This window comes from Eumetopias jubatus, unplaced genomic scaffold (assembly GCF_037043125.1).
Source record: "Eumetopias jubatus isolate StellerSeaLion01/CBP00866 unplaced genomic scaffold, mEumJub1_p1.0 scaffold_12, whole genome shotgun sequence".
NCBI lineage: Eukaryota > Metazoa > Chordata > Mammalia > Carnivora > Otariidae > Eumetopias > Eumetopias jubatus.
The window spans coordinates 62,645,876-62,671,892 of record NW_028274818.1 but is presented as its reverse complement, the minus strand read 5'-3'; the positions used below and the strand labels follow the sequence as shown (position 1 = coordinate 62,671,892).

At 44.1% G+C, this 26,017-nt stretch overlaps 1 protein-coding gene across 4 annotated transcripts in view; it reads right to left on the bottom strand.

The window, feature by feature from the left end:
- SDCCAG8 (SHH signaling and ciliogenesis regulator SDCCAG8) overlaps positions 1-26,017 on the bottom strand; it is a 231,952-nt gene that overhangs the window by 29,456 nt on the left and 176,479 nt on the right. The window contains exon 17 of one of the 4 annotated variants that reach the window (XM_028111549.2): positions 18,226-19,106. The exons of the other annotated variants lie outside the window; for them this stretch is intronic. Coding sequence (XP_027967350.2) covers positions 19,103-19,106 — 4 coding nt within the window. The 3' untranslated portion in view covers positions 18,226-19,102. Of the gene's footprint in view, positions 1-18,225; positions 19,107-26,017 lie in introns of those variants that run through there. 4 annotated transcript variants of the gene reach the window in all.

Here is a 26,017-nt window from a genome sequence, read left to right as displayed (position 1 = left end):
TTGGTCACGTGTTCAGTCAGCAGTCAATAGCCTCTTCCAGGAGGGTCTGAGCATAAGACATTGTGAAGGGAGGTGTGATACTTGGAACTGAGCGCTGTAGAAACACAAAGTGCCCCACGGGTTTCAAACGTAAAGGATGGAAGTCTCTCAAGAGTATTCTGGAATGCATCCTTCGTGAGGCAGCACCCTGATCTGTCAGGAGTGGAGCCCGGCATATTAAGCGTTCCCCCTGAGAGCGAGACCACGTTCCCCAGAGGCAGACGCTGTGAACTGTTTGTCCTTCATTAATTTCAATGGCTGGAGGAGTCCTGGATTATATTATAGCACGAGAACAAAAACACTGTTTTATTCTAACTTAGCTGAAGGTGTGTGGAGGACCTATTTAACACACACCCACCTCGTGGGGCACGTATGAGCTCTGATTACGTTGTTCTCCATGCTGAGCACTTAAGCAACTCACACAGCTGATGTTGGTTGAGTACTTACTACGTGCCAGGCACTGTTCTGAACATTTCTGGGTATTAATTCACTCAATCCTCTTAAGAACCCCGAGAGATACCTAACACCATTGCCATAAGTGTATAGATGGAGACGTTGAGGCCACCCCCCGTTAAGTAGCTTGCCCCAAACACACAGCCCAGAAGTGGGCGGAGCCGGTATTTGAAGCCCAGCCATCTGGGTTCAGAAGGCACACTCTTAACAACCCTTCCCTCCGATGACCCTCAGAGACATTGAGCAGCAAAGGGTACGCTTCTCAGCCTACCAGCCATGGGAATTGGGTGCTCCTTAGCCTCTCTGTGCCCAAATGTCTTCAAAGTAAAGTGTAATTGTTACCATACTCGTCCCACCAGTCCATCTCGCAAGATTGTTGGGAGATTTTATCTGATACTCCTATTCTCACGCCCGTGATCCCCTGCTTCCTTTTCCCCACGTGCAAAAGTCTTGGGTAGGCCTGGATGGGTTGTGAGCTCTTTGAGGAGAGGGCCAGTATCTGATATATTTGGGGAGCCCTCGTGGCCAGAGCCCACAGTTGGCTGTGACTACCTTATCACAGCCTCAGAAACTGCCTCTTTGGGGGCTCCCTAGGGCCCTCCAAGTTAAAAACCAAGGATCTCTTGCTTTGCCAGTTGAAGAAGGGGTTAATAGATTTGTTCACCAGCCATTTGGTCTCAGATGGAATGAGAAGGCAGTGAGATCAGCAGCCCCACGAAGTATGCAGGGCCGGCCTGACCTGGGATAAGCTAGGGAAACGCCAAGTGGTAGCTTCTCTTCTCGAAGCCCCGGAGGTCAGTTCTGTCATCTGCCCACGGTGCTCAGGGATACGAAAACCACTACCACAAAAAGGGGGTGAACGCAGCTAACGTGATGGGAGACAAGATTAGATATAAAACAGACACACTGTCTTGCCAGAGAGAGGAAATTGTTAATACAAATGAACAGCTGTTTGGGAAGAAAACATTATTTCCCAAACCCAGACAAAGCTCTATTTATTACATTTCAGAGACACGTAAATTATAGTGTCTGAAAGCTATCCTATCGTGGGTATCTGTGACACCTAAATTATCCCCAAATCTGAAAGGTTAAGCCACAATCAAGGCATTACTGTGGGAAAGACTTACAGAGAGAAAGTTCCTCTTTCTCCTCAAAGGAGCAGGTGAATAAATTCAGTGTGGAGCATAACCAAATGAGTACTAAATCCCAGCACCAAACTTTCTGGAAATCCAGTAGAATATCAGATTCAAAATTCATTCCAAGATGCTAATGTATGCTATTTAAAAATCTAAGTGTGTAGTTCACTATTCCCATTGGCCTGTTTATATTCTTGTGTTCACACGGGTTCTGGCACTCGACCGCACCGAGCTCCAGGGCTGCCTCAGGTGCTCCACAGAAGTCCTGGAACGTTCTCTGTGCTCACTGTGCTGGGCAGTCCTGTTTTGGGAGGTGCTGGACGTGGCATCAACCCTGACCTTCCCATCAACTCTGACCCTGCCAGGGGAGACCAGGGCTCACCAACACCCTTCCCGCTGACTTAGCCATGTCTGACCACCTCGGGGCATTTCTGGAAAGTAGACTGGCACACTCTGGTAAAAAAAATTCTGGCTAAGGGGGAAAAAATAAGAAATTATATTTAGTTGGGTCTAGGGAAAGTTATGCAATGGGCCACATGGCCAGATGAGGAGGCAAAATCCACAATTGGTCCATGCTCTCGTACCTGGGGGGGGACTTGAACTCAAATGCCAAGGGGCTCCCCAACAGTCTTAACCACCCTCTGCAAGCACACTTGCTTCTCTCCTTTCTTCAGCTTCTTGTTTTGTTCTACCTTACTTCCGACACACCTTGTGGGGTGTTGTTCAGCTTAGTAAGTTAGCGAAGGCTTGAGATTTCTCGAATGAGAGGTGTTATGGTGTTATGTAAATACACAGTATTATTTTGTCTTTATTCCAGCATTATTGGTTTGAAATAGTTCAGTGTGTGTAAATATGTTTAATAATGTGTATTAATTAGATTTTTTTAGTAATTCCCTGGCATCCCAGTTAGCTAAGGGGGAGCAGGCTTACTTGTACAATGAACTATTAAGTTTAGTCTCAGACAACTATGCACCGGTCTTTGACACTTGATTCAAATCAACTGGTAGTGAGGTGAATCCACTCAGTGCTTGTGGTCATGTACTTGAAGACAAGACGGAATCCCTAAGTGGTGACCTATCAGGAAAACAAAGAGGCGGGTTCACCACATAGCAACTAGCCGAACCCGGAGAAGGGGAATATGCGTGCAAGCTGGTATGACCGAAAAGCCAAAGTGTGCGATATTCAGGAATAAAAAATAGTTTAAGTACCACTGATACCACCACGTGCTTTAAATGGAAATCTCCAAAAATCAATATTACTCTGAAGGTCAGGTGTTCATCAGGGTCATGTTAACTCTTGCTAGCCACTTTTGTTTCCCTCTATGAATACCATTTTGTCCAATCCTGTCAGCAATGTTGGGTCAAGGGACTCTGACCATGGCAACTCAACTTTCTTTACAAGGTTCTGAACAAAGGGTTATTTCCAGCCTTCTCTCTAGACAATAATCCCCGACACCTGCTGGCTCTCATAGGAACACTGAGAGTTCACACTGATTGCACGGACAGGTATTTCCAGGATATATGGCTTTTTAAATATCCTGTGTGGGCATGTGCCCATGTGGCAGAATGGTCTCGTTATCTTCCCCATCAAGGATGGCAGAGAGTACCTCCCATGCAAATGGAGTCAAAGGCACAGGCTCTAGAATTATCATAAAGATGGGGAGAAGGTGTCAATGAATTACTGAAGAACTCACAAAACTCATCATCTGCTGAGTTAAATGAGTAATGTTACCACAGAGAACATTGTTTGTTATGTATATTATTTTCTCCCTCCCAAGTTAAAAATCTGCTCAGAGACCCACACTGTGATTGGGTTGTGCTCTACAGGCATTATAAGGAGTGTGTGAGTCAGGACGGCCTTGGCTAGACGGCCCCAGGGACACTCCAGGCTAGTGGACTGAGCCACCAGGAGGTCCAACGAGGCATAGAACCATGCCTGGACATTGGGAATATAAGGGAGGTCAGACGGAAGTCACGTGCTACTTCTCATCTTGGGTCTTAAGTCTAAAACGATCTTCCAAAGTGGGGAATCCATAGAATCTTATTAGAAAAAGTGCATTTTTTGTTTTGTTTTGTCTTTGTTTTTGTTTTTGTTTTTAACTCTCTACATACACACTGCTCTCCTTAGGGGTCAAAAATCACTCCTCTTGCAAAGCCTGATCTAATCTCCCCCTACCTGTTCCTTCTTCTGTGTTCCACATTATGGCTCTTACGGCCGTGCAGCAGAACTGTGTCCAGCACTAAAAGGTCAGTCCCTTGTGAGCAGCGGCTGGTTCTTACTGGTACCCACAGTGTCCAGTGCACAGCGTGCCATGGGTAGGTGTTAAATCAAAGAAGGAATTGTTAATGCCGGCCATCACAGATTGCACTTAGAAAGCACCTACTGGCCTGAAATCAGATGGCACCACAGTGTGAATTTAAAGATTTGCTCACCCTCTTTATAACTCTTTTAAAGAACCACTGGCAAAAGCTGCCATTTCCACCTTTAGCTGAAGTAGAGAGTTAGTTGCATTTGTCGAAGTCATGCTGCTTTTGTCTTCTGAAGAACGTGGGCTTTTTTTTATCCCCCTAAAAGAAAACCAGATGAGAGAAAGGGCAATGCCTTGGTGCAGAGAAGGCCTTGGGGAACTTTCTAGGAAAACAATTTCATTGGCAGCAGCTGGAGACCCAGCAGCACTACGATTTCGCTAAAGCTGTTTAAATACCATACGCACTATAGATGCCTGTGTTTTCTAGCTGACCAAGAGGCAGGGACTTTAGCACAATGTGAAGAAAAGACCACAACATTCATTTGCTCAGCAAACATTTACCCAACACCTACAATGTCCTCTCTCGTGGGTACTGAGAAATGGGGGAGAACAAGACCGATAGGATTTCACTCCAAGGAGGTCGTGTAGTTGTTAACAGGATCCGGATTTGCGGGAATTTTGCAAAGATGCTTCTGGGAAAGTGCTAGAAGCAAAACTTCGCTGTGGCAAGGAGGCAAGTTAAATCTAAGCTACTCTGATTGAGACTGAGGGGTCACTTAGTCATGTCATCTCAATGACATGACTCAGCTTTGTGCAAACAGCATTCCGATCACAGTTTTTGAGCGCTGGCCACAGTGTCTAACGGCCCCTCCCCTCACCGAGGTTACAGCACCTCTAGAAAGACCCTTGCACATGGGTAAGGAAGGCAGCAAACAGGTGTGCCAGTGGAGGGCCCAGGTGCAGGCGAGTGGTCTTTGACTTAAGATGAATTCATTCAAGAAAGATCCACTGGTGCCACAGCATCGTGTACTACTGATGACCAAAAAAAAAAAAAAAAAAAGGCACAACGGTCTGTTTATATGCACCAATAACCCTGAAATAGAGTAGGATGGAAATAAAATGGACTGTCTCGCTGGTAACAAAGGTTTCAATGCAATCAGTTTCAAAACACAGCAGAATGGTAATGTAGTTCCAATCTGACTGGATGTGCCAAGAGAAAATGTTTCCCATCGAAGCACATTTTTTGGAGACTAAGAAAATGGACTTCTAAAGCCTCTCAAGGACTCTGCGAGTCAAGCCACAGACACTTAGAAGGAACTCTAGCTCCTGGAGCCACCCTGCGGGATTAAAACAAAGAGAGCAGAGCCGCAGCCTTCCCCAACCTGCGCGCACGGGATGGCGAGGCTAGGGCACCTTTCAGAGCACACATGGGAACAGTCGGGCTGACCCACTCTACTTTCTCTTTGATCAACCTTATATTTGACTGTATTTTAGTAAATTATCCATGTAGTTGTATTTTGACAGCTCTCTTTACAGCAGTAAAACAAAATGTGTGCATCGCAAATGGCAAAGATTCAAATTTCAGCTATGTTTATCCAAAATAGCACTGAACTGCTTCTGTACTTATGTTCTACTGCCTACAGCTTCACGGAAGGGAAGACAGATGGGATGAATTTAGCAGGGAAGCAGCTGTGGCTCGAAGAAGAGACAAGCAAAAGTTTTGCTATCAGGCTTCATTATGTATCAAGGTACCAGTAAAATGTGTATCCGTAAGGCAGCCAAAAAAGTGTTTTTCATTTGACTAGTGATAATTACCCTTTCCCAACAGCTGACAATGTTCTAAGTGGCATTAAATAGGTATAATAATTAAGCACTAAGATACAACAGGCAGTGCCTCACTGGGAATCCCGGTTCCCCTCAGGTGAGCTGGAAGGCACAGGCCAAGGGCCGCTGACTTCAACCCCCTGAGAGATGCAGCGAGCCCGCCAAGTGGGCCGGGGCAGTGCACACAAATAGGACACAGGAGAAAGGACCCCCCCCCCCCGGCAAGACTGGGCATTGGGAGCTTCTCTGAGTGACCGTGACATCACTGAAAGAAAGTCCTGCGCTCACCCCGAGCCTTGTCACCGGACTCTTAACGACCGACGTGCGCCCTTGGCATTTTGCACACCTCCCCACCGCCCCAACGGGACCTACAATTCCTCCAGCTCCTGGGAATGGAGGTTTGGGCTGCTAATCCTCCAAAACATCTTTGTCTGGGTTAAAATGTCCAATTAGATGTTCCCCAAGACTGAGCTGCGTCAACTTTCGGAGGAGAGGACATTTCTGGGCTTTGTGGTATTAAGGTGGTGATGAGTCACTTTGCCAGTTAAGCATGCCTGGATGGATCATTCCGGGCTGACACTGGTTCCATCCTCACCTGCAGCCTCAGGAACGCTGACAATTGTGCTCGAGACCCTCCGAGACAAAGGAGTGCTCAGGGCACAAACTTGGTTTAAAATAAGAAACCATGCATCTTGTGAAAAAGAAAAAAAATGTGTCTCTTTATTGTGTCTTAGGTAGAGGCCTCTGTATTGGGTGACCAAAAAAGAAAAAAAATATATATATGCTTATATATGATATATGCACATTATTAATACCTGATACATTGCTCTGTGAAATAGATTTTTTTATAAGTCTGATTTGTGCCACGCTGATGAAGAACAGCCCCGTGGCTCTACCCAGATCCAGAACGTGAACATTACCACAGTGACAGAAAGGAGACAGAGCCTATAAAAGGAGCAACGTACTGTGACAAACAGGCTATAAAGCCTGGTGTGACAGCGATACGTGGTGGCACAAGGCTTACCCCACCGCCCCTGAGTGGTAAGACCTGGGAAGCAGTAAACTTGCTCAACAGCCCATGTGAACAGACGAGAAACTCACTGCCTTCCTGAATGTATCACCATCACCTTCTCTTGGTGCTTGTGCGAGCACGTGTATTTTTTTCTTTCATGCACACCCATTGTCCCCCAGTAGCCTTTTTGTGAGGCTCCTCCATACTTCCAGTGACTTTTGTTCCTGGCAACACTTCTCGGGACCCTACCTGACTGCGTCTTGACAAGCCCCTGATGGCCACTGGGTCCACTAGGACCATCATCTCTGTCAGAGGCAGAAAGCTGTAGAGAACGCGCAGGCTCCGCAGTCAGGCAGACCTGTTGTAGGGCACCGAGTGTGACGTCACAGTAAACTGTCAATACTTAGCAACGACTTTTTTTATTATGGGGAAAAAGGATTTCACTGAATTGCCCTTCCTGCCATTCCCTTATTTCAAATTATTGCTACTCTTCTTTTCCCTCTCATTATTCATCAACCTGCCTTGAATTTAAGGTCACAGAAACATATCTGAGAGTGTGACTATTTTAGGCTCTCTACCACATTTTTCCCATCGATCAGTACGTCAGATTTTCACACGGAGACATGGGGTACTCAGGTGTAAGATATGTACGCAACACTGACATCACGCATGTTGGGGCTCAATTCAGAAACTGACCAGATGCTCCTTGTGGGACCACAGTTGTGGTTTCGGGGCAGGACAGCAGCTCAGAGAACACAGAGAATGTGTCTGACTCTTCATTTGTGCTCAGGTCATACTCTCAGGGTCTTGAGATCGAGCCCCGTGCTCAGAGGGGAGTCTGCTTAGGATTCTCTCTCTTCCTCTGCCCCTCCCCCTGCCCCACACTCGCTCGCTCTCTCTCTAAAATAAATAAATAAATCTTCAAAAATAATAAATAAATAAGTAAATAAATAAATAAAAATTACTATCATGGGAGCTAACATATTCCTAAGGTTCTTCACATCAGCATCCCTTCTTCATAGATGTGGAAGCAACGCTGTGGGGATTTGGGTTCCACCTCCATCAGGTAGTACCTGCGTGACCCCCCTGTGCCTCAGTTTCTTGAGTAGTACTTGCTTCACAGGACTGATATAAGAATTAGACGTGTTAACAAGAACAATGGCCGGTACATAGTAAGCACTATCTAAGGTTAGCTACTGCTATAATAATGATAATTATAATGATAAGTTATTACATATTTATTACGTTGTGTAATTATGTAGTCTGTAATAATCATCATTATCATAAGGTGTGCCAGAAAATTCGTATACGGTAGGGAGAGGTTTAGCACAATGTGTAATGGCTGTCAAATCATGGAAACTGGAGGTCAGCAAGTCTGGAACCAAGAACCCTTAAGGCACAAAATGAGAATAGAGACAGGGTCTGTGAGGCTGAAGGTGTGGATGAATTTCTCTTATAGCAAAGATCTTAAGATCTTCATCTTGAATAGCCAGACTTCTTCATGAGAAGTATGCTCCTAAAATTAGTGACTTGGTCAGACCCACACAAAAGTCAAAATCAAATCAAGCTGTGTCTTGTACCTCTTGAGACCTCATTGCAGGATCAATCCTGAAGCTTCCTACAGAGAGATCTCCATCCCTACCAGGATACTTGATGCTGTTATTTCTGACAGAGAGAGATCCGTTGGGTATTGTAGCCAAAAAGAGAAGAAAACGCATGCCAGTCCAGCGGCAAATGCGGGCTCAGTCAGTGCAAGTCAACAGAGCCTCTGTCTCTTGCTTTGCTCATGTTGTAAGTGATGATAACCACCTCTGATAACCACTTAACCGAGGGGATGGAGAGGGCCAAGCGAAATTCATAAAGCATGCATGAGGTTGCAATTACACAAACACAGAAATGATCTCTCTTTTAAGAATCAATTTTGAGTGACTTCGATCAATATGTTAAGTACAGCAGCTTTCTAAAACTAATGCCAACAGCAAACTTAGAGACTGTACTTTGACATCAACCACCAGCATTACAAATGTCATGTTTGTACAAAGACTGCCACCATCAGAAAGTTCAGAAATAAATACACTGCATTTAAAACACCATTTCTCAACGCACGATGCCCGTCAACGGGGGGAAGCCATTATAAATATGGAGACCAGGCAAAGCCAAGGCGTTTTTACTTGAAGGGTAGATTCTCTCTCTATATCTTCTGCACGGCTGCTATATTAGATTTAAAAAGAAAGAACCGTGCCTTGGATGCAAAACCAACTATGAAACAATGAGGACCTTTACGTGACTTATCTCTAGTTTTGTGCTCATTTTCACTGTTGATTGGACACGGAGAATGAAACTTCCTTTGTGTCTCCAGGATCAACACAGGAGGCACAGGCTGAACTTGAATATTCGTAGGATTCTTTCCATAAAGAAAATTAAGGAAATAATCGATAAACTAATTGTGATAAAGCAGGATGCCCATTTATTACTCCCAAGCACTAATGTTTTTAGCATGTGTGGTGAATACCTATGATTCCCCCATCCGTTTTCATTTTTGGAAGTTCATCTCTGTATATTCTGTGACAATCTGCTCCCCTAGAATTTGGAATTTGAACAGAGCAGATTTGGTTGCTTTTTTTTCCCCAGATGAATGCACAAAGACCCTTAAAAAACAAACGTTCTTTAGAAGACAGCGCGATGAGCGTATTTCACATTTATTAAAAATATAGCATCTACACCAAAAGACCTTCAGGCTGAACTCTGCCCCCCAGCCCCAGCCCAATTCCACAACAGGAAGTTAAATAAAAACATAATAAAAGGTCCAGGAAAAGCACAATGAGAAAGAGGGGATAAAGATGGAAGACTGCCCCTCAAAATAAAAAGAAAAGAAAGAAAGAACCTCCCTCTCACCAAAAACAAAAAGTAAACTACTTTCCCTGGCCCCACCCCCCTCTTTTAATGCTGGGAATGACCCACTTTGACCTAGGTATATTAGAATAAAAATAAAGGCGAAAAGACTAGCTTTCCTTATGTGTTTGCATGAGAAGAATCACAGATAGAGCTAACAGCTCACTCCAATGTCTTCTAAGAAATCATTTTCCGAAGCAGATTCTCCCACACTGGCCTCATTATAACTGAGGCATCCATTTTTAAAAAAAACACTATTTATTTTGCCACTCTCTGCCCAAATTTGTCATCTAACTCTAGCCCTGAAATGCACCCACATCTTTTAGCTTGCAATAACTGAAACGGCCCAGTGAACTCGGATCACCTGCATGCCCCAGACCAGCTACAGAACTGTAAGGGAATCTCCCCACCGGCCAGGGCAGGATCAAGGATGAAAACAGAACCTGATCACTCTTCTCAGACCTAATTATGTCAGGCTTTCCCTTTCAGTGAATCAACATAAGGAGAGGAAGCGGAGGAGCAGGACTTTCCATCAAGACAAACTCTATATGCTCCTGGTGCATGCCAGGGGTAAGGAGTCGGAGGACACACAAAAGCTGGATGAAGACCAAAGAAGGGGGTCAGTGCTCCCAGCTCCCTCTGCCTCTCCCACCTCAGGGAGAGTAATCACTGGACTCTACCGGTCCTCGGTCCTTGCTCCCTGAATATACCTGCCTTGGGTACAGAGACCATTCTGACCCATTTTTTGTTTCCTTAGGGCCCAGGAGAGTGCACAACCAAATCCTGGGAGAGATATGAAACTGCTGGTTTGTTGGGTAATATTTTCAAATGTACTCTGCCCTTGAAATGTGGCACAGGGGGTTCTAATATACAGAATCATGCTTCACAAGCATTACAAGGGAGATTTACTACAACGATCATGTTGCTAAGTGAAGAATGACCACTTAACCAATCCATTTTGGAAATTTGGATTTAATATATCAGGTTTGCCTAAAGCGAGATATAGTGACCCCAGCTTGGCTTTCTATCAAGCTGAATTTGGAGTAAGACATTTTGATTTAGGGTCATTTATTAAATTTCAGAGCCTCCAGTTTCTTAGCACAATTGAGTGTGATCAAGGTAGACGAAGTAAAGCAATTCAATGTTTAGCAGTTGGCCTACTTTTCCATGTTAGGAGAGAAAAAGACCTCAAAATCGCCTAGGAATTTTTTCATTATGGATTTTTTTAAAGATTTTATTTATTTATTTGAGAGTGAGCGAGAGAGCGAGAGCGCATGAGTGGGGGGAGGAGCAGAGGGAGAGGGAGAAGCAGGGAGCCCAACGCGGGGCTTGATCCTGGAACTCTGGGATCATGACCCGAGCTGAAGGCAGACGCTTAACCAATTGAGCCACCCAGGCATCCCCGTTATAACTTTTAAAACTTTTTATTCCTTCATTCTGAAATAGAAAGATTCCCTTCTTTTAATATTGTTGTACTTTTCTTTAAAATTGTGCCCTAGATTTTTCTTGTCTTATGCATCATGGCATTTTTATTATAAGCAGTATATATCACTTTAAAATTAATATTGATTTTTGTTATTGAAACTCAAATGGACACCGTTACAAACTTATTCTATTCTACCTTCCCCAGGAAGTTTTCTGACCATCAGACACCTGCACTATGAATGGCACACCTGGTGGGTTTATTGAAATCCTGACCATGTAAATGGCCCCATTGGCTGCAAAGTGCTTTGTCGCTCACTATGCGAGATGCAGGAACGAATAGAAAGCTCTCCCCTCCAGCTGTGCCCGCCATCCAGTGGGGCCACAGGCCTACATACCCAGGAGACCAGGTTCCAGATGGAGCATGATTTTAGAAATCTTAATGATTCCATAATGTAACGTCCAACAAAGACTCTCGACCAAACCTAATAGGGTTTCTCTGAACCCTCTTCGGAACTCGGCTTTGATCTTGGGCTTCATTGTCCGCCCTGGTCAGGCCTGCATTGCCCAAAATCTTGTCAGTTGAGAGAGAATCCCCTGGCCCTTGATATCTGATCAACCTTGATATCTGATCAGAATTCCTCTTCTTTTCACCATTCCCCAGGTGGTATGTGCTCACCCTGCCTGCCTTCAGGAAGAATCCTGTTAGGTTGGTTTAGCCAGAATGCCCTTTTGTCATTTTCCATCCACTGATTTTCCCGCCCCGACTCCATCCTGCTCCTTGCCTGCAAACCCCCACTTTTCCTTGCTATATTTGACATCGAGGCCAGTTCTAGACTGAGGTCTCTCTCCTCCTATTTTGCAAGACTTCCTGAACACAATTGTTCTTACCGCCTTAACTCCTGTTGGGTTCCGGTTTTTCCTTGACACCTCCCAAGCCTCACACTGTTCCTCCGGAGAACAAGCTCATGACTATCAATAGTAATAAATGACGTAAGAACATACTAGGCTTAGCTAGAGCCAAATCTGTATTAGCCACCCCTCAAAACGCTACCTCTTTTCTTATTCATACTTCAACTATGCATCCTAACACCCCATAGGGGCCCAGTGCCATAGCCCGTAGTGCCCTGGACTGCAGGGCAGGGAGAAATGCACTCGGAACGGATGCATCACCTGCGTGGCCCAAGATGACCCCACGTGAAAGAGGTCTCTCTGCCCCGACGACAGTGGGAGCCCGTCAGTAGGAAACAGAATTTTCACCCCGTGACCATCAGTTCTCTGGTGCTCTGCTCAGCCTCGGCATCTCAGACTCATCATCTCAAAGGGAAGACAATACTAATAATCCATCTTGCACAGCGTATATGAAAAGAAGGATCTATTTCATGTTTTAAAGGTCATTGAATATATAACAGCTAGATAGTTGAAGCAAAATACCATATTCATCAGTGAAATAGGAAAGTTTAGCAGCATTCATCTGTTCTCATTTTAAATTTACCACAGTATGTAAATGAGAGGATTTAAAAAAGCACCAAGCAAAAATCTGAGCTAGGTGCGAATGAAAAGCACAATCAGAAGCAAATTTGTGAGCCTGAAGTGCAGGAGTTTGCCAAATGGGCTGGTGCTTAGATTTTACTACTAATCTGAGTGTATGTAAAGCCAATAGAAAGATCCCAATTATTGTTAAATACCCAGAGTAGAAATTTGCTGCTAAACTGCTGTATAGTATCGGTCTCAGGTCGGCTTTTGTAAACATCTTATTTTATGTACTGAAATTATCACAGGAATACCACACACAAAGCTGAACTTTAAACACACAGTCCTAGTCACAAACAAAAGTCTGAAGAAAAGGGAACGGAATACAACTGGGATTAGAGACGGAATGACCTGATTTTTAAGATATTTTGCAGTAGTTGGGAGAATCTGCTTCCCTGGAAACAGCAGTTTTTCTGCCCACTTAACATCTTAAAATACAATTGATGGCAAAATGAGATAATCTGATCGTTACTCAGAGGAGTTTCTTAGGTTCAGAACATCTACGCTGTATCAGATATTCACACCGTATCGGGGCACAGAGGCAGTTTTGTGATGCATGCTCTTGTAGATCTTGGTGGGTCGATATGTTACCTTGAGACATCAGTCCACTGTTTAAACAATACCCTGTCTGGTTTTTATGGAACAAACTACCTTCAAAGCCAAAATGAACCATATGACATGAAGCCAAAGGGAAAGAGTGCTGTACATTCTGTAACCCAAGGGTGAGGAGTCAGGAGGCCCGGGTGTTCATGCTAAGCTAATCCTGCAGACTTGGCCTGGGGCCCTGAGTCTGCCAACACAAGTGGAATTTAGAGACAGAAAGGGCTGAGGCAACCACAGGGTCCAGCCTGAGGGACAAGGAGACAGACTGCCACATGGGTGCAGATCGAATGCCTCTCCACAGCCAGTTAGGCGACATGACTGAGCAGACAGCCTAGTCTGACTTCCCAGTGTCTCACGACGCCTGTGATTCCTTCCTTCTTCCTCAAGTAACATCAGGACATTTATTCAACTCTGAAAAATGGGGATAGTAAAATAAATGTCTTTTCTACCTCATAATGCTTCATCATTGGACATGTCTGACTTGGGAGTGCCCCACTATGTTTCAGGCACTGTTCTAGGCAGCAGGACACTGGTGGTAAGCAAGACAGACAAGTCCTCACCCTCGTGGCCCCTACATTCTGGGCAAGAAAAGGAAACAGGGTAAGTATGGAGAATGGTGGTTCAGGAATTCTTCAACGTTTTGAGGGTCTGGCCAAGGATTGGACCTAGAACTTAGCCTGCCATAATGTAGGTACTCAAAAACTAACTGGATCTGCTTCCCAGAAATGAATCAACATTAAATTTTCCATCCATTTTTGGAAGATTCACAGCCCATCTATGGATTTCAGATTAAGAATGTCATTGCAGGGGCGCCTGGGGGGCTCAGTCGGTTGGGCATCTGCCTTCAGCTCAGGTCATGGTCCTGGGGTCCTGGGATGGAGCCCCACATCGGGCTCCCTGCTCAGTGGAGAGTCTGCTTCTCCCTCTCCCTCTGCCCCTCCCCACCCGCTCATGCTCACTCTCTCAAATAAATAAACGAAATCTTAAAAAGAAAAAAAAAGAATCTCATTGCAGAGGGAAAGGAGAAGAGGTCTATGATGGTGATGAAACCAGGGGAGGGCAAGGGCCTGAGAACCAGGAGGAAAATATGATGAAAACAGATCATTATAAGGCAAAGATGTAAGCACTGGGACAAGAAATCAAAAGGGCAAAATGGACAGACAGACGGAAGGGCTTGGTCAGGGAAGGTTTCTGAGAAGAGGGAAGAACCTGAGCTAAGCCTTTTCTTCAAAATTTTTTTTTACTGTTTACATTTCCTTTTACAAAAGTAACACATGCTCAGTGCAGAAAACTTAGAAATTCTTGGAAAACGTGAAGAAAACACACCAATAACCCCACTGCTTAGAAATAACGAATGTGAACTATGACATTCCTCCACCTCCTACATGGGTGTGTAACAGGGTGGAGAACGGTCTCTCCACTAGGTGTATGGAAGAAATAATTTGACAATCTGAGAAGATCCCAGAGGGACTGCTGAAGTTCTGGGCTCATTAGCTGGCCTCCTGGGGCAGTTTCCCAAACTCTGGGTCTTGAGCCACTAGCAGGTCATAAAATAAAAAAATATGGATTGCAGTCTACAGTAAAGGTAAGTACTGTTTTACTAAACTTCCTTTTGCTCCGTGTGTGTGTGTGTGTGTGTGTGTGTGTGTGTGTACAAGGCTGTAATGTTAACTTTCCCTTTTACTCGGGATCTAGGCTAGTTTGAATGTATGTGCATTTGAGGCAAGAGCTGGGGCAGACTTGGATTATTCTCCATGATAGAGGGTAAGGAATTAGTGTCCCCAGAACATGACAAAGACTCTGAAAATGACGAGGAAAGGGGAAGCCAGAGAGAAGACAAAGGTTCCTGAGTGGAAATACAGCCTAGAAGGGACTTTGAAAGAGAGAACCACATATCAACGGAGATTGTTGCGTTTCTTCTAAGGGACATGTGGTGTAAATGCTCATCATCTTCTTTCTTATAATATCCTCTACAGCAGCGTCCATGCTGATCCGCAGTGCTTTGTGCATATGAAGTCTTCTGGAGAACTCAAGAGAGCTGCCGAGTTCCATATACGAGTTGGCACAGAGCAAAAATTGAGTCCACATGTGTGGGATATAAAAGCTAGAGTGTGAAGAAGATATTTTGGGTATATATCTGTATCTATTTTTTTGGCAAAAATGGAATCATATAAGATATACTACTTTTATCCTATTTCCCCTTGGAGATATGGAGATATTTTGAACATCTGTCATGTTAATAAACGCTTTTCTACGAACAAGCAACGTTATTGGCATTTTAGAATTCCATTGTGGGGAATTTACGTAAGCTGTTTATGTAACGAGTCTTCTAATGTTGGACATTTTGACTATTTGATTTAATATTTTGATTTGATTATTTTCCATGCTCTTCTCTTAGGAATAAGACTACCGCTTCGAGCCACAATTAGTAGGACTGGCCAAAGAGAGGTATCTACTTATTACACTCTACTGTAGTATCTGTAAAGGAGGATGCCTTCACCAGCACCAAGGACAGAGGCAGGTGTATGGTGGGTGAACTGCAGGGAGCAGGGGGCAGCCTGCTGGGAGAGAAAGGAAGGCTATACACTGGCAATGCTGGGAATCAGTAAATCAGCTCTAATCTCTCTTCTGAGACAATTCTTGACACCCATTTCTTGGGATTTAAAGTCCTTCTTGTAAAAGCTACAAATCTAGTTTGAACAACACATAGAATATATGTAAATCTGAAAATAAAAATTAGACTTGCTTTAAGGAAAATTAAAGCCAAACAGAAATATGACCAACAATTGTCATTTTAAGTCATTGGCTTCAGTCATAAGGCATCCTGCAGGTTCATTCCCAGAGATATAAAAATGTCACTGGAGGGGCACCTGGGTGGCTCAGTTGGTTAAGCATCTGACTCTTGATTTCAGCTCAGGTCACGATCTCAGGGTCCTGAGATCGAGCCCCGGGTCAGGCTCCGCGCTATGTGTGGAACCTGCTTAGGATTCTTTCTCTCTCCCTCTGCCCCTCCCACACTTGCACACACCTGAGTGTGCACGCTCTCCCTCTAATTTAAAAAGTCACTGGTATTTAGACCAAAGAAACAGGTACTAACAGTAATAGCTAGGAGGAAAATTACTTGATTCCTTTCTTCTCTTCACTTCTCATATCCCATCAACGCTAGCCAACTTTACCTCCTAAATATTCCTCCAATCCATCCCCTGCCCTTCATCTCTATTGCAGGCCCCAATCATTTCCTGTCTGGTTTCCCTGCCTGGCCCCCTGAAATCCACTCTTCAGGGTGCCACCAGCGTGAGCTATTGGAAATGCAAATCTGCTACTGGGCCCCGTTTCACACTCTTCATTGGTTTCCCAATACCTACAGGACACAGAGACAGGTAGGTCCCTGGCACGGATCTCCAGGGTATTCCTGCTTCCCATCTTCCACCACTGCCCTGTTGTTCCTTTCCCATGTGACATCACTTCTCTCTCCAGGTTTCCTCTCTGCCTGGCATGAGCCTTGCCCCTAAAGTTAAGTTTTGGGGGTGCCTAAGTGATACAGTCTGTTGAGTGTCCAACTCTTGGTTTTGGCTCAGTTCGTGATCTCAGGGTCATGAGATCAAGTCCCACATGGGGCTCTGTGCTCACTGTGGAGTCTGCTGAGGACTTTCTCTCTCTCTCTCCCTCTGCCCCGCCACTCTGCTCTCTCTCTAATAAATAAATTTATTTTAAAATAAATAAATAAAGTTAAGTTTTGGTGTTCCTTCCTCCAGAAAGCCCTCCAACATCTCCCAGGCCGGGTTTGTGTCTCTCCTCAGTGACTCTCTGCAGATACAGGCACATCTCTACCAAAGTCTTTACCACATGGGACCTGTGGGGCTAGGGCGAGGGCTTTATATCTCTTTCTCCAGACAACAGAGGTCAGTGATTGTTTCATTTCTCCATGGCCTGTGGTTCCTATCATGTAACAGGTATTCACTTTCCTTTGTCTGGTTTTTGTTGTAGTTGTTGCTATTGTTACTTTGGATGGACCAAACCATATTATAGCTTAAAGGATCGAAAAACTGCTAATAAAGCCAGGTGAGTTCAAATCCTAACAGACTGGTGGAAAGAAATGGGGGCACTTACGGAATCAGTATATAGTAATACTAACCATTAGCTAACAGCTTTTAAATGAAAACAACTTCAGTTCCTAGAGAATTATTCATTAATTCAACGGAGTTTTATACACTGGGACCTCGGAGACTGGGAACACGTGGTTCACAATATAACAACAGGAAAGGACATAAAATGCCATGAATGCAGTGCTCCAAGTGCTGGAAAACAGAAGCATTGGCAACAAGAGGGAGTGACTAAGTACAGAGGATTAGGCAGGGATGGTCCCAGGGAGAGCTCAGATTTTTGCTTAGCCCCGCCCTACCTAATCCTGCAAATCCTACCCTGAAAGCAGTTCTCATGTGAGATACCTAGAGAGCGGGCCCAAACACATTTTGCAGCCTTTCCTTGGGGCCCTTTGCTCTCTACGCTCAAGAGGGGGAGATCTGGAACCAAGATGGGAGCGTGGACCCCCGAGGCGGGGGTGGGGGGCTGCCTGGGCTGTTCACCCACACTCGTTCAGGCCTTCCTGTTCTGGCAAAAAGCCCGAGGAGTCCAGGACTCTCCGATCCAGCCAGGTCCCACAGGAGATAAGCCTGCAGCTGAACAGGGTGGCATCATTCAAAAGAAGAAATACAAATGCAACGTTAACGGCCCTATGTTTTAAGGGCCATGTGGAAAAACCGGAGCACTTTCAGACACAGGTCACAGAAATGATTATTTTTAAAGTGGGAGACATAACAGAAGTTAAGTATATTTGGTTGGAGCAAGAAATGATGCTCTCTTTACAAGGATCATCCTCCAAGGGCTGTTCTGCCTGGCCATGGAAAACAAGAAAAATGTTTCCTTCCTCAATTCTACACCATCTCCTTGGCCTGTGACACAGAAATCATGAGCATTATGTAAAATGTCAAATTTGGATGATTAAAAAAAAAAAACCTCTCACCAGATTTGCAAGTTAACAATCAATCTTTAATATATCAGGCCACTGGGGAAACCAAAAGCTTGGAAAATACATAACTCATTCCAAATGACTGCCATAAAATCTGTAAAGTCGAAGGCGTTTACGTAACTGCTAAAAACACGAACAAGCAACTCCATTAACCATGACCTACAAACCTTAAGGACCAACTAATAACACAATGAGTAGTCAAATGGCCTGAATAGAGTGAGGGAGCTGTTCTAGTTTCAGTGAAATCAAAGCATTAATGGTTGTGATTAATATTTATCACGTGCTCACTGGATACACACCATTACCCAATAAAAATTAAGATTTGCATTACAATGATGGTAATTAGATACACATATATTGAAGATTTTTTTCCAAATGTGAGGATATAGATAAGAGGTTATAAAATATTCTTTTAAAAGTTGCACACACACATCAAACTCTGCTTTTGGCTCATTTATTTTTTTCCCCTTCTACAGTTTTAGGAGACTGAAAAAGGCGAACTTGAAGATACAAATCATTGCAAATTCATGAAGTGAGTGTCGCCTAAGTGCCTGGCACTGGGCTACATGCTCGAGACACAAAAATGACCGGGATATGGGTCCTGTTCTCAAGGAACGCAGCGTCTAACAAGTCGGACGTTCAAATAATAATTAGGACGTCCTGGGCCCTTCATCAAAGTGTGGTTTGAACAAAGCGTTGAGAAATGCAGACTGTGGGTTGAGGAAGGATTCCCTGAAGAGAAGACAGCTGACCTGACTCCTGAGGAACAAGAGGTCTCGAGGCCGAGAAGGAAAGGGTCGTCCAGACTTCAGGCAACATAGGCAAGAGCATCCAGCCTGTGTGTTCTCCAAGCCCGGGGTTCATTCCGAAGCCCACCACAGGTCCCTGCTACCACAGTCGGCAGTCAGGAATTACCTCAAGAGCGTATGTATAAACATCGAATTAACAAATTAATAATGACATGAACACACATCTTCTTTCTGTATATACTCAGCAATGATTCTAGATCCCCAAGAAGAGGAAGAACATAAACCAAAAATCCCTTTGGAGAGCCTGTGAATTGAGCAAAAAGCAGATGTTTACTCTCCTTGCTCATCCATAGCCACCTGGGCCATAATGGAGACACCCCAGCCCTCCCGTCAAAGCGGACCTGTTTCTCCTGAAATCCATCCCATGACACAGTCTCAGGTGCCTGGAGTAAGCACAGCTCAGAGCTCACGGGCAGCTAACAGACCCGCCATTGGGCAGGGCCTGCGTGTGCCCCAGCTGTGAGCAGCTCGTCCTGCCTGTGAGTTAGAGAGCATGGACCTGGCCATCACACAACACTGTAGGGTACAAACTACAGTGACAATAAAGACCAGGGCTGGACCAGCATGGTGAAGGGATGAAAGATGATCACAGAGCCACGAGAAACCATGCGGTCCTCTGGGAGGTGCCATAGGGTCACTTCCACACCTAGACGGGTGATCTGATCTGTCTCCAAACCCAGCTCCGTGGGGCGGCTTGGAACCCTTAGTGCCATGTCCTTACACCCTTAGCTGTAAAGTTTTCAATTTTTACCGATGTTCTTCATTATTATTTTAAGGAGAGCCCACTTAAACTTTACAAAGGATCAATCATTGCTAAGCTGTATCAAGGCTTTTCATATACTAATGTATGTTTTGCCCCTCCAAAGAGAGGGTCGAGTTTATGCATTATGTCCCAAAGTAAATCCTGTATTGCTTTTTTTAAAGACCATTTTGTGGAACTGATTGTTCATGAAATCCATAGGGAAAAATGCTGCCCCGCCCCTTTGGGCCACAACGGATGTAGCAAGCGGGTGAAGAGGCAGCTATACTGCCTTATTTTGTGTGTGTGTGTGAAGCAGTTGTGTGTTCTAATCATCATCTTGGTGAATACTATGACCTAATTAAGAAAGGAAAATGGATGGACGCTTGGCCAAAAAAAAAAAAAAAAAAAGATACAAAGAGAAGTGGAAAGATTACATTCCCGGGATTGAGACAGAGGTTAGTTGTTCATTACTTGTCGATTTCTTCATTCATTATCATTCTAGGAATGGGACTTAATGCATTCATAGTACCCTTTGAAAAGCAGGCACAGGTTCTCAATCCAAGACTCTATCTCAACCCATTTGGAAACCATTTGCATTTTCAGCAGCCTGACCTCCTAAGAAAGCACTCCTTCTAGGACTTCATGCAAGGAAGAGATCAGCTCCCTAAAGAAAGTACGGCTGCAGCCCCTGCCATCCCCAACTGAGTAGCAGGTCACTCGCAAATCTGTGCGCAAATGGTGACTCTCTGGGCTGAAGTGGCCACTGCTTTAAAGTTTACTTGGTATAAGAATGTTCCACTGGCCCAGCTTCTGGGTGGTGTGAAGCTGCTCTTCTTAACCCAGGGGAAGAGAGAGCAAAAAGGGAACAGAGAAAGCTCCTTTTCCTCTGCCTCCAGGTTGGCTGCCCCCTCTCCGGTGCAAAGGGAAATTGTGCATGGGGAGTGCACTGCAGAGTCGTCTTCTAAAATGAGTTCATATTTTGCACATTTTCATTTGTCTGACTCTAGTGGTTCCCTCCAAAGTAGAGCAGAAGCTCTCTGAAGTGATGGCCACCTGATCATCTAATGAACCAACACCGTCCTTTGATCTCCACTGAAGGACTGAAAGAAGAACAGGGCACACTCAGTACTTTCGGTCGCTGACCGCTAATCACCAGTATTCCCAAGCCCGGTTCTACTGCTTGCACAAGCGTGACTTAACCTTCGGTGAACTCAGAAATATGATTGCTAAAAAAAGAGGTTGCTGATTCAATGAAAACTAAGTGGAATGATTTAGAAAGAAACAACAAAGCAGAGGGTTTTTTTTTTTTTTTTTTACAGTCTGTCAAATTAAGTGTGCGTGAGATAATCATAAGAGACTTGGCGGAAGAGGGTCACTGAAACAGCAAATTCTGCAGTGAGGCTGCTACCCATGTGTCTTATGTCCTCAGCTGGTTTACAGAAACCAAAATTGGATGTGTCAAAAGATGCAACTTTGGAGTGGTGTACCCAGAAAAAATGACATAGCACTCCAAATCGGGTGATCTGTACACAAAGAAAATGTCTCAGCCCAACATCTGGATCACTTGTTATGATTTCCTGACCTTTCAATTAACCATCCAACTTCTGGTCTCGAGCTTTTTGGATCAGCCGGCTTTGCTAAACATCTGTTTACCTGCACATACTATTTTGCCTTGGATTATCAGTTCTAGCCCACCTCCCTCCTTCTGGAAACAGATAAATTGTCGAGTGAATTCAGCAGAAAACACAAGAGAAGCAGTCAGAAATCACAGATTCTAGTCACTCCCTGAGCCTTACATCTTCGGGCCTGTTTCCTTACCTAGAAAGCGTCTGCTGGGGGGAGGGCTGGAGGGTGACAGGGAGACGCTAAGACAAGGGGGCCCCACTGATCTTTCAGGTGTCTCTGCTTCTTTAAAATGCCATTCTGTGCAGTTCAGCTCATAGAAGACACACAGTGTTCCCCAAAACATTCAGTCATCTTTATTTAGAATATAAAATGCAAATATTTGGAAAATATATATAAATTTGCTGTCAATGTCCTTGAGAATGTCCTTGAGAAAGGTAATATTATTTAGAATTTTTTTTTAAGATTTTATTTATTTATTTGACAGAGACAGAGACAGTGACAGCAGGAACACAAGCTGAGCAGGGACCCCGATGCGGGACTCGATCCCAGGACCCTGGGATCATGACCTGAGCTGAAGGTAGCCGCTTAACGACTGAGCCACCCAGGCGCCCCATGTTATTATTTAGAATTTTTACCACAGAGAATAAAATGTGAAATGATTATATTCTTCTAATACAAAAACACAAGCCTAGATATATAAGCATACCATATGTGTGCATGCGTGTGTGTGCAAATTTATATAATAATTCAAATACGATTTAAGTTACCCACGTAAAACTGATCATTTGTTTCCTTATGACTTGCGAATGGGAAAAAAGTCGCTAAGATGCCACATCTCCCATGTCCATGCTTCTTATAATCAACTTTTGGAAGAAGCTATACTTACTAATTTACGGTTCTAAAGTGGACTGTAAAGCTTTAGTTCTGGGAATAGCATGTGATATAAAATTGTTCATATATCTTCCAGGATTAATTGTAATTTTACAAGTACGAAACTACAAACAATTCCTGACTGGAGAAGATTAACTACTCAAAGACACAAATGCCGCCTTCATTAAAATCAGAGTTCTGCAACAGAGCTACAGTGAGAAATTACAATCAAGGTTCAAGTTAAGTCACGACTGACTTTCTTTAACACCAGCAAGGCCTGTCAAAAATCCGTGCTTGCAGATAAGATGAAATTTTTAGAAAGCACTAATATTGTTTTGATATTTCTTTCATTTTCATTAGAATGGTACCTGAGTCACTCTTGGTGCCACGAAAATTAGACACAAAAACTAGACTGCTATACAAAGATAGGAGAGATTTAAATGGAGCACCCACCATCTTTTAAAATGACTATTTGCCACCTGTGAGTGGGAAAAGTAATTGTAATATTCAGTTTAAATGCTGCCTTAGAGTCTATATCAATTTCAAGTTTTCTTTTATGATTCAGCTATTCTAAGAGTCTGAAAATACTTCATTAAAAATTAATGTGTTATCCACACAAATGGCAAATATTGAAAAATGGGAATATAAATACAAACTAATAAAAATAGTAAGTCTACTAATACTGAAGAGGAAGGAAGACAGGAGGGGGAGGCGAGCATGTGAAAGGGAGAGAGATTTTAAACATCCGGTTTCTATTCTGGACCGTTTATAGAAACAGACAGACACAGCACGCGGAAGCGAAATATATTCTCGGGCTCTGACAGGATTTGTTTTCTATCTTGTCATTATTTGTACTATATGCTTCCTAATACTGTTTCTCCAGTGCTTTAGACTTCCTGACCGACCATACCCGTCTTACTCAGAGCTTGCACACGCGAGAGCTGCAGTGGGCTGGGTGCGCTCCCCGAGCCCTGCTGCCTGGTGAGCTCACTCCCTGCGGTTTGCGGCTCTCCCAGGAACCCCTCAGCACAAAGGCTCAGGGCCCCCGCAACTGCATCCCTGGTCCGGTCCCCGTGCATCCTTCCCAAATCCCTCCGAATGATTTTCTGGGGCTCGAGCACATGATCCCTGGTCTATTGAGCAGTGGCAGACACGGATGCCCAGTGCCTATTTCACTAAGGCAGTCACAAAGGTAACACACCCACTCAACTTGCATCCTCTTTGTTTGCCCTTTTTATAAGCCTGAATTCATGTCAAACAGCAAGCAAGGACTTACCTTAGGCTATCTCAGCCCTTGCAATCTAAATGCCATTGAGAGAGAGTCACACTGCTGATTAAACAGGCAGCCACGGACACACACTTGTCCCTATGTCAAAATAACACACAATAGGGTTCTCCTACACCAACGATAATGAGGGGACTATTTTGAAAATATGAAAGATTTGTTTATGCAGACTAGAAAAACATCCCTTTGCATCAAAATAAGTGTCCCTCTTTATTGCACACTCATTATTTTCTATAGAATTTAAATTGTACATGAAAGTATAATTGTGCCTTGTTTAATGTAAATTGATTGTCTCAATTATTGGGAAAGGATCTGAATTTTAATGGGCTATTTTGCTGGAGATGTGCCAGGCAAATCAGCAAAAACTCTAATAGCTCTCACTGTGGAGGTACACAGCCGAACAGTTAGATAAATCAGGAAAGACAGTGGGTTCCAGAATCGATCCTAAAGTGGTCCGGAAGAGTTAGGAAGCTTTTCTCCACGCACAAGAAATCAGCCATTAACTCTTGATGTTGAAAGAGTCTGTGACAGTGAGCCTATAATTTGGTTTCTCACTCTGAAAAAATGGTAAGCTCCACCTGTTAGTAAAAAGGACTTTTGTGGCTATACTTTTTTCTTTTTTTCCTTACCGTTCCTTCTTTCTACAGATTAGGTTATCTGTGAAAAGCAAGGCTTTTCCCTGAAGGTGGAACTGACATAAAACCCAGTAGCCCCGTGTCCCCCAGACACTGAGACACACTCGAGTGTCTGAGGGTAGTCACCCCAGGAAGTTGGCTGCAGCCAGGTCCCAGCAGCATGCCACCGTAGTTCCTGCCTGACACATCTCCCCCCCCCTTTTTTTTTTTTTTTTATAAATCCAGTGTCTATGAAGTCAAGCAAATCTCCTCCACGCTTAACGATCATGGGCAAGAGCAGACCTCAGCCGTTTGGCTACCCAGGTGGTTGCAATGCTGCTCCGGTTAAATTACAACCAGTGGTGCCCGAGGTATAGATCCACATCTGCCCAAAACTGCCAGTCTCCTACGATCTTTTTCTCAAAGCCTCAGCCTCTAGAAGCATGGCTGATAGAGGTGTAAAAATCACCCCTGGTCAGAGTAGGATGAACTACACAGCCAAATTTACACCTCAGCTATAAACCATCAGGAATTTACTTTAACTGCTATCTGAGATATTTTAGGCACTGAAAATACAACGTTTTAATCATTTCACTCTCAAAAGAGCCTCTTTTTGCAATGAAAAACTGGCAGTATTAATCTAGACATACATATAGATGTTATGTGCAGAGCAGAGATTATGATTTGGACCAGTGAATACAATTTTCTTCTCCTAGTCATTAAACTTTCCTGAATGAATGTCTATGATGCTCAAGAATCAAGCAGAATATAAGGCCTTTCTTTTCATAACTGAGTCCAGAAAGAGCAATAAATTATGGCCAACTACAGTTCTGACTGACTTCTCCCTAAAAGCTGATCTGGCTTGTAAAAAGCAACCTCATTAAGATAGTTCACTGTTTACATGTCCTATAACTTTTCTTTTTTTTATGTACATAGAGTTTCTGGGCAACTAGATGTTTGACTAAAATTCCATGTTTCAGGGGCGCCTGGGTGGCTCTGTCGGTTAAGTGCCTGACTCTCAATCTCAGCTTGGGTCTTGATCTCAGAGTTGTGAGTTCAAGCCCCACCTTGGGCTCCACGGCGGGCAGGGAGCTTGCTTTAAAAAAAATTCCATGATTCATAATTACTAAGCCTCAGATTTTGGATAGTACACACCAACAGGATGAATTTTAATAGAATGCCACACCCAAGGCACATCATTTCACTGTAGGAGTATGAAATCTGGCCACAAGTGGGCATCTAGAAATAAAGAGCCAAAGCAAAGCAAGAGAACATCACAGGAGAGAGGGGAAATAATGTAAAGGGTGAGGGGAGAACCAGGCAAAGATGGGGAAGGAGGGGAAGTGGCAGGTGAGTAGCCCTGGCTGGCTGGAAAGCAGCCTCGGGTTTGGCATCTTCTCTGAGTCCCGCACTCGCAGAGGCCTGGCTGAGCCTAACTCAGCAGCTAGAGTCAGCATCGGCTAGAGGGATGTCTGCTTTCTCCTTTGTCTGGCATCTAAACATTCAAATTTGCATTTCGTGGGAAAGAGAGACTCCAAAGTCACTTTAAGGCTGCTTTTCTATATTTCTACAAAATGCCTTTAAAATACCTGCTCTTTTGGGGCACCTGGGTGGTTCAGTCAGTGAAGCACCTGCCTTTGGCTCAGGTCGTGATCCCGGGGTCCTGGGATCGAGCCCCGCATCGGGTTCCCTGCTCATCAGGAAGCCTGCTTCTCCCTCTCCCACTCCCCCTCCCCCCAGCTCGTGCTCTCTCGCTCTCAAGTAAATAAATAAATAAATAAATAAATAAATAAATCTTTAAAATACCTCCTCTTTAAACTCTTGCATGCTTTTCATGGATGATAAGGAGAAAATAGCTTTGCTCATGTTCACACAAACAC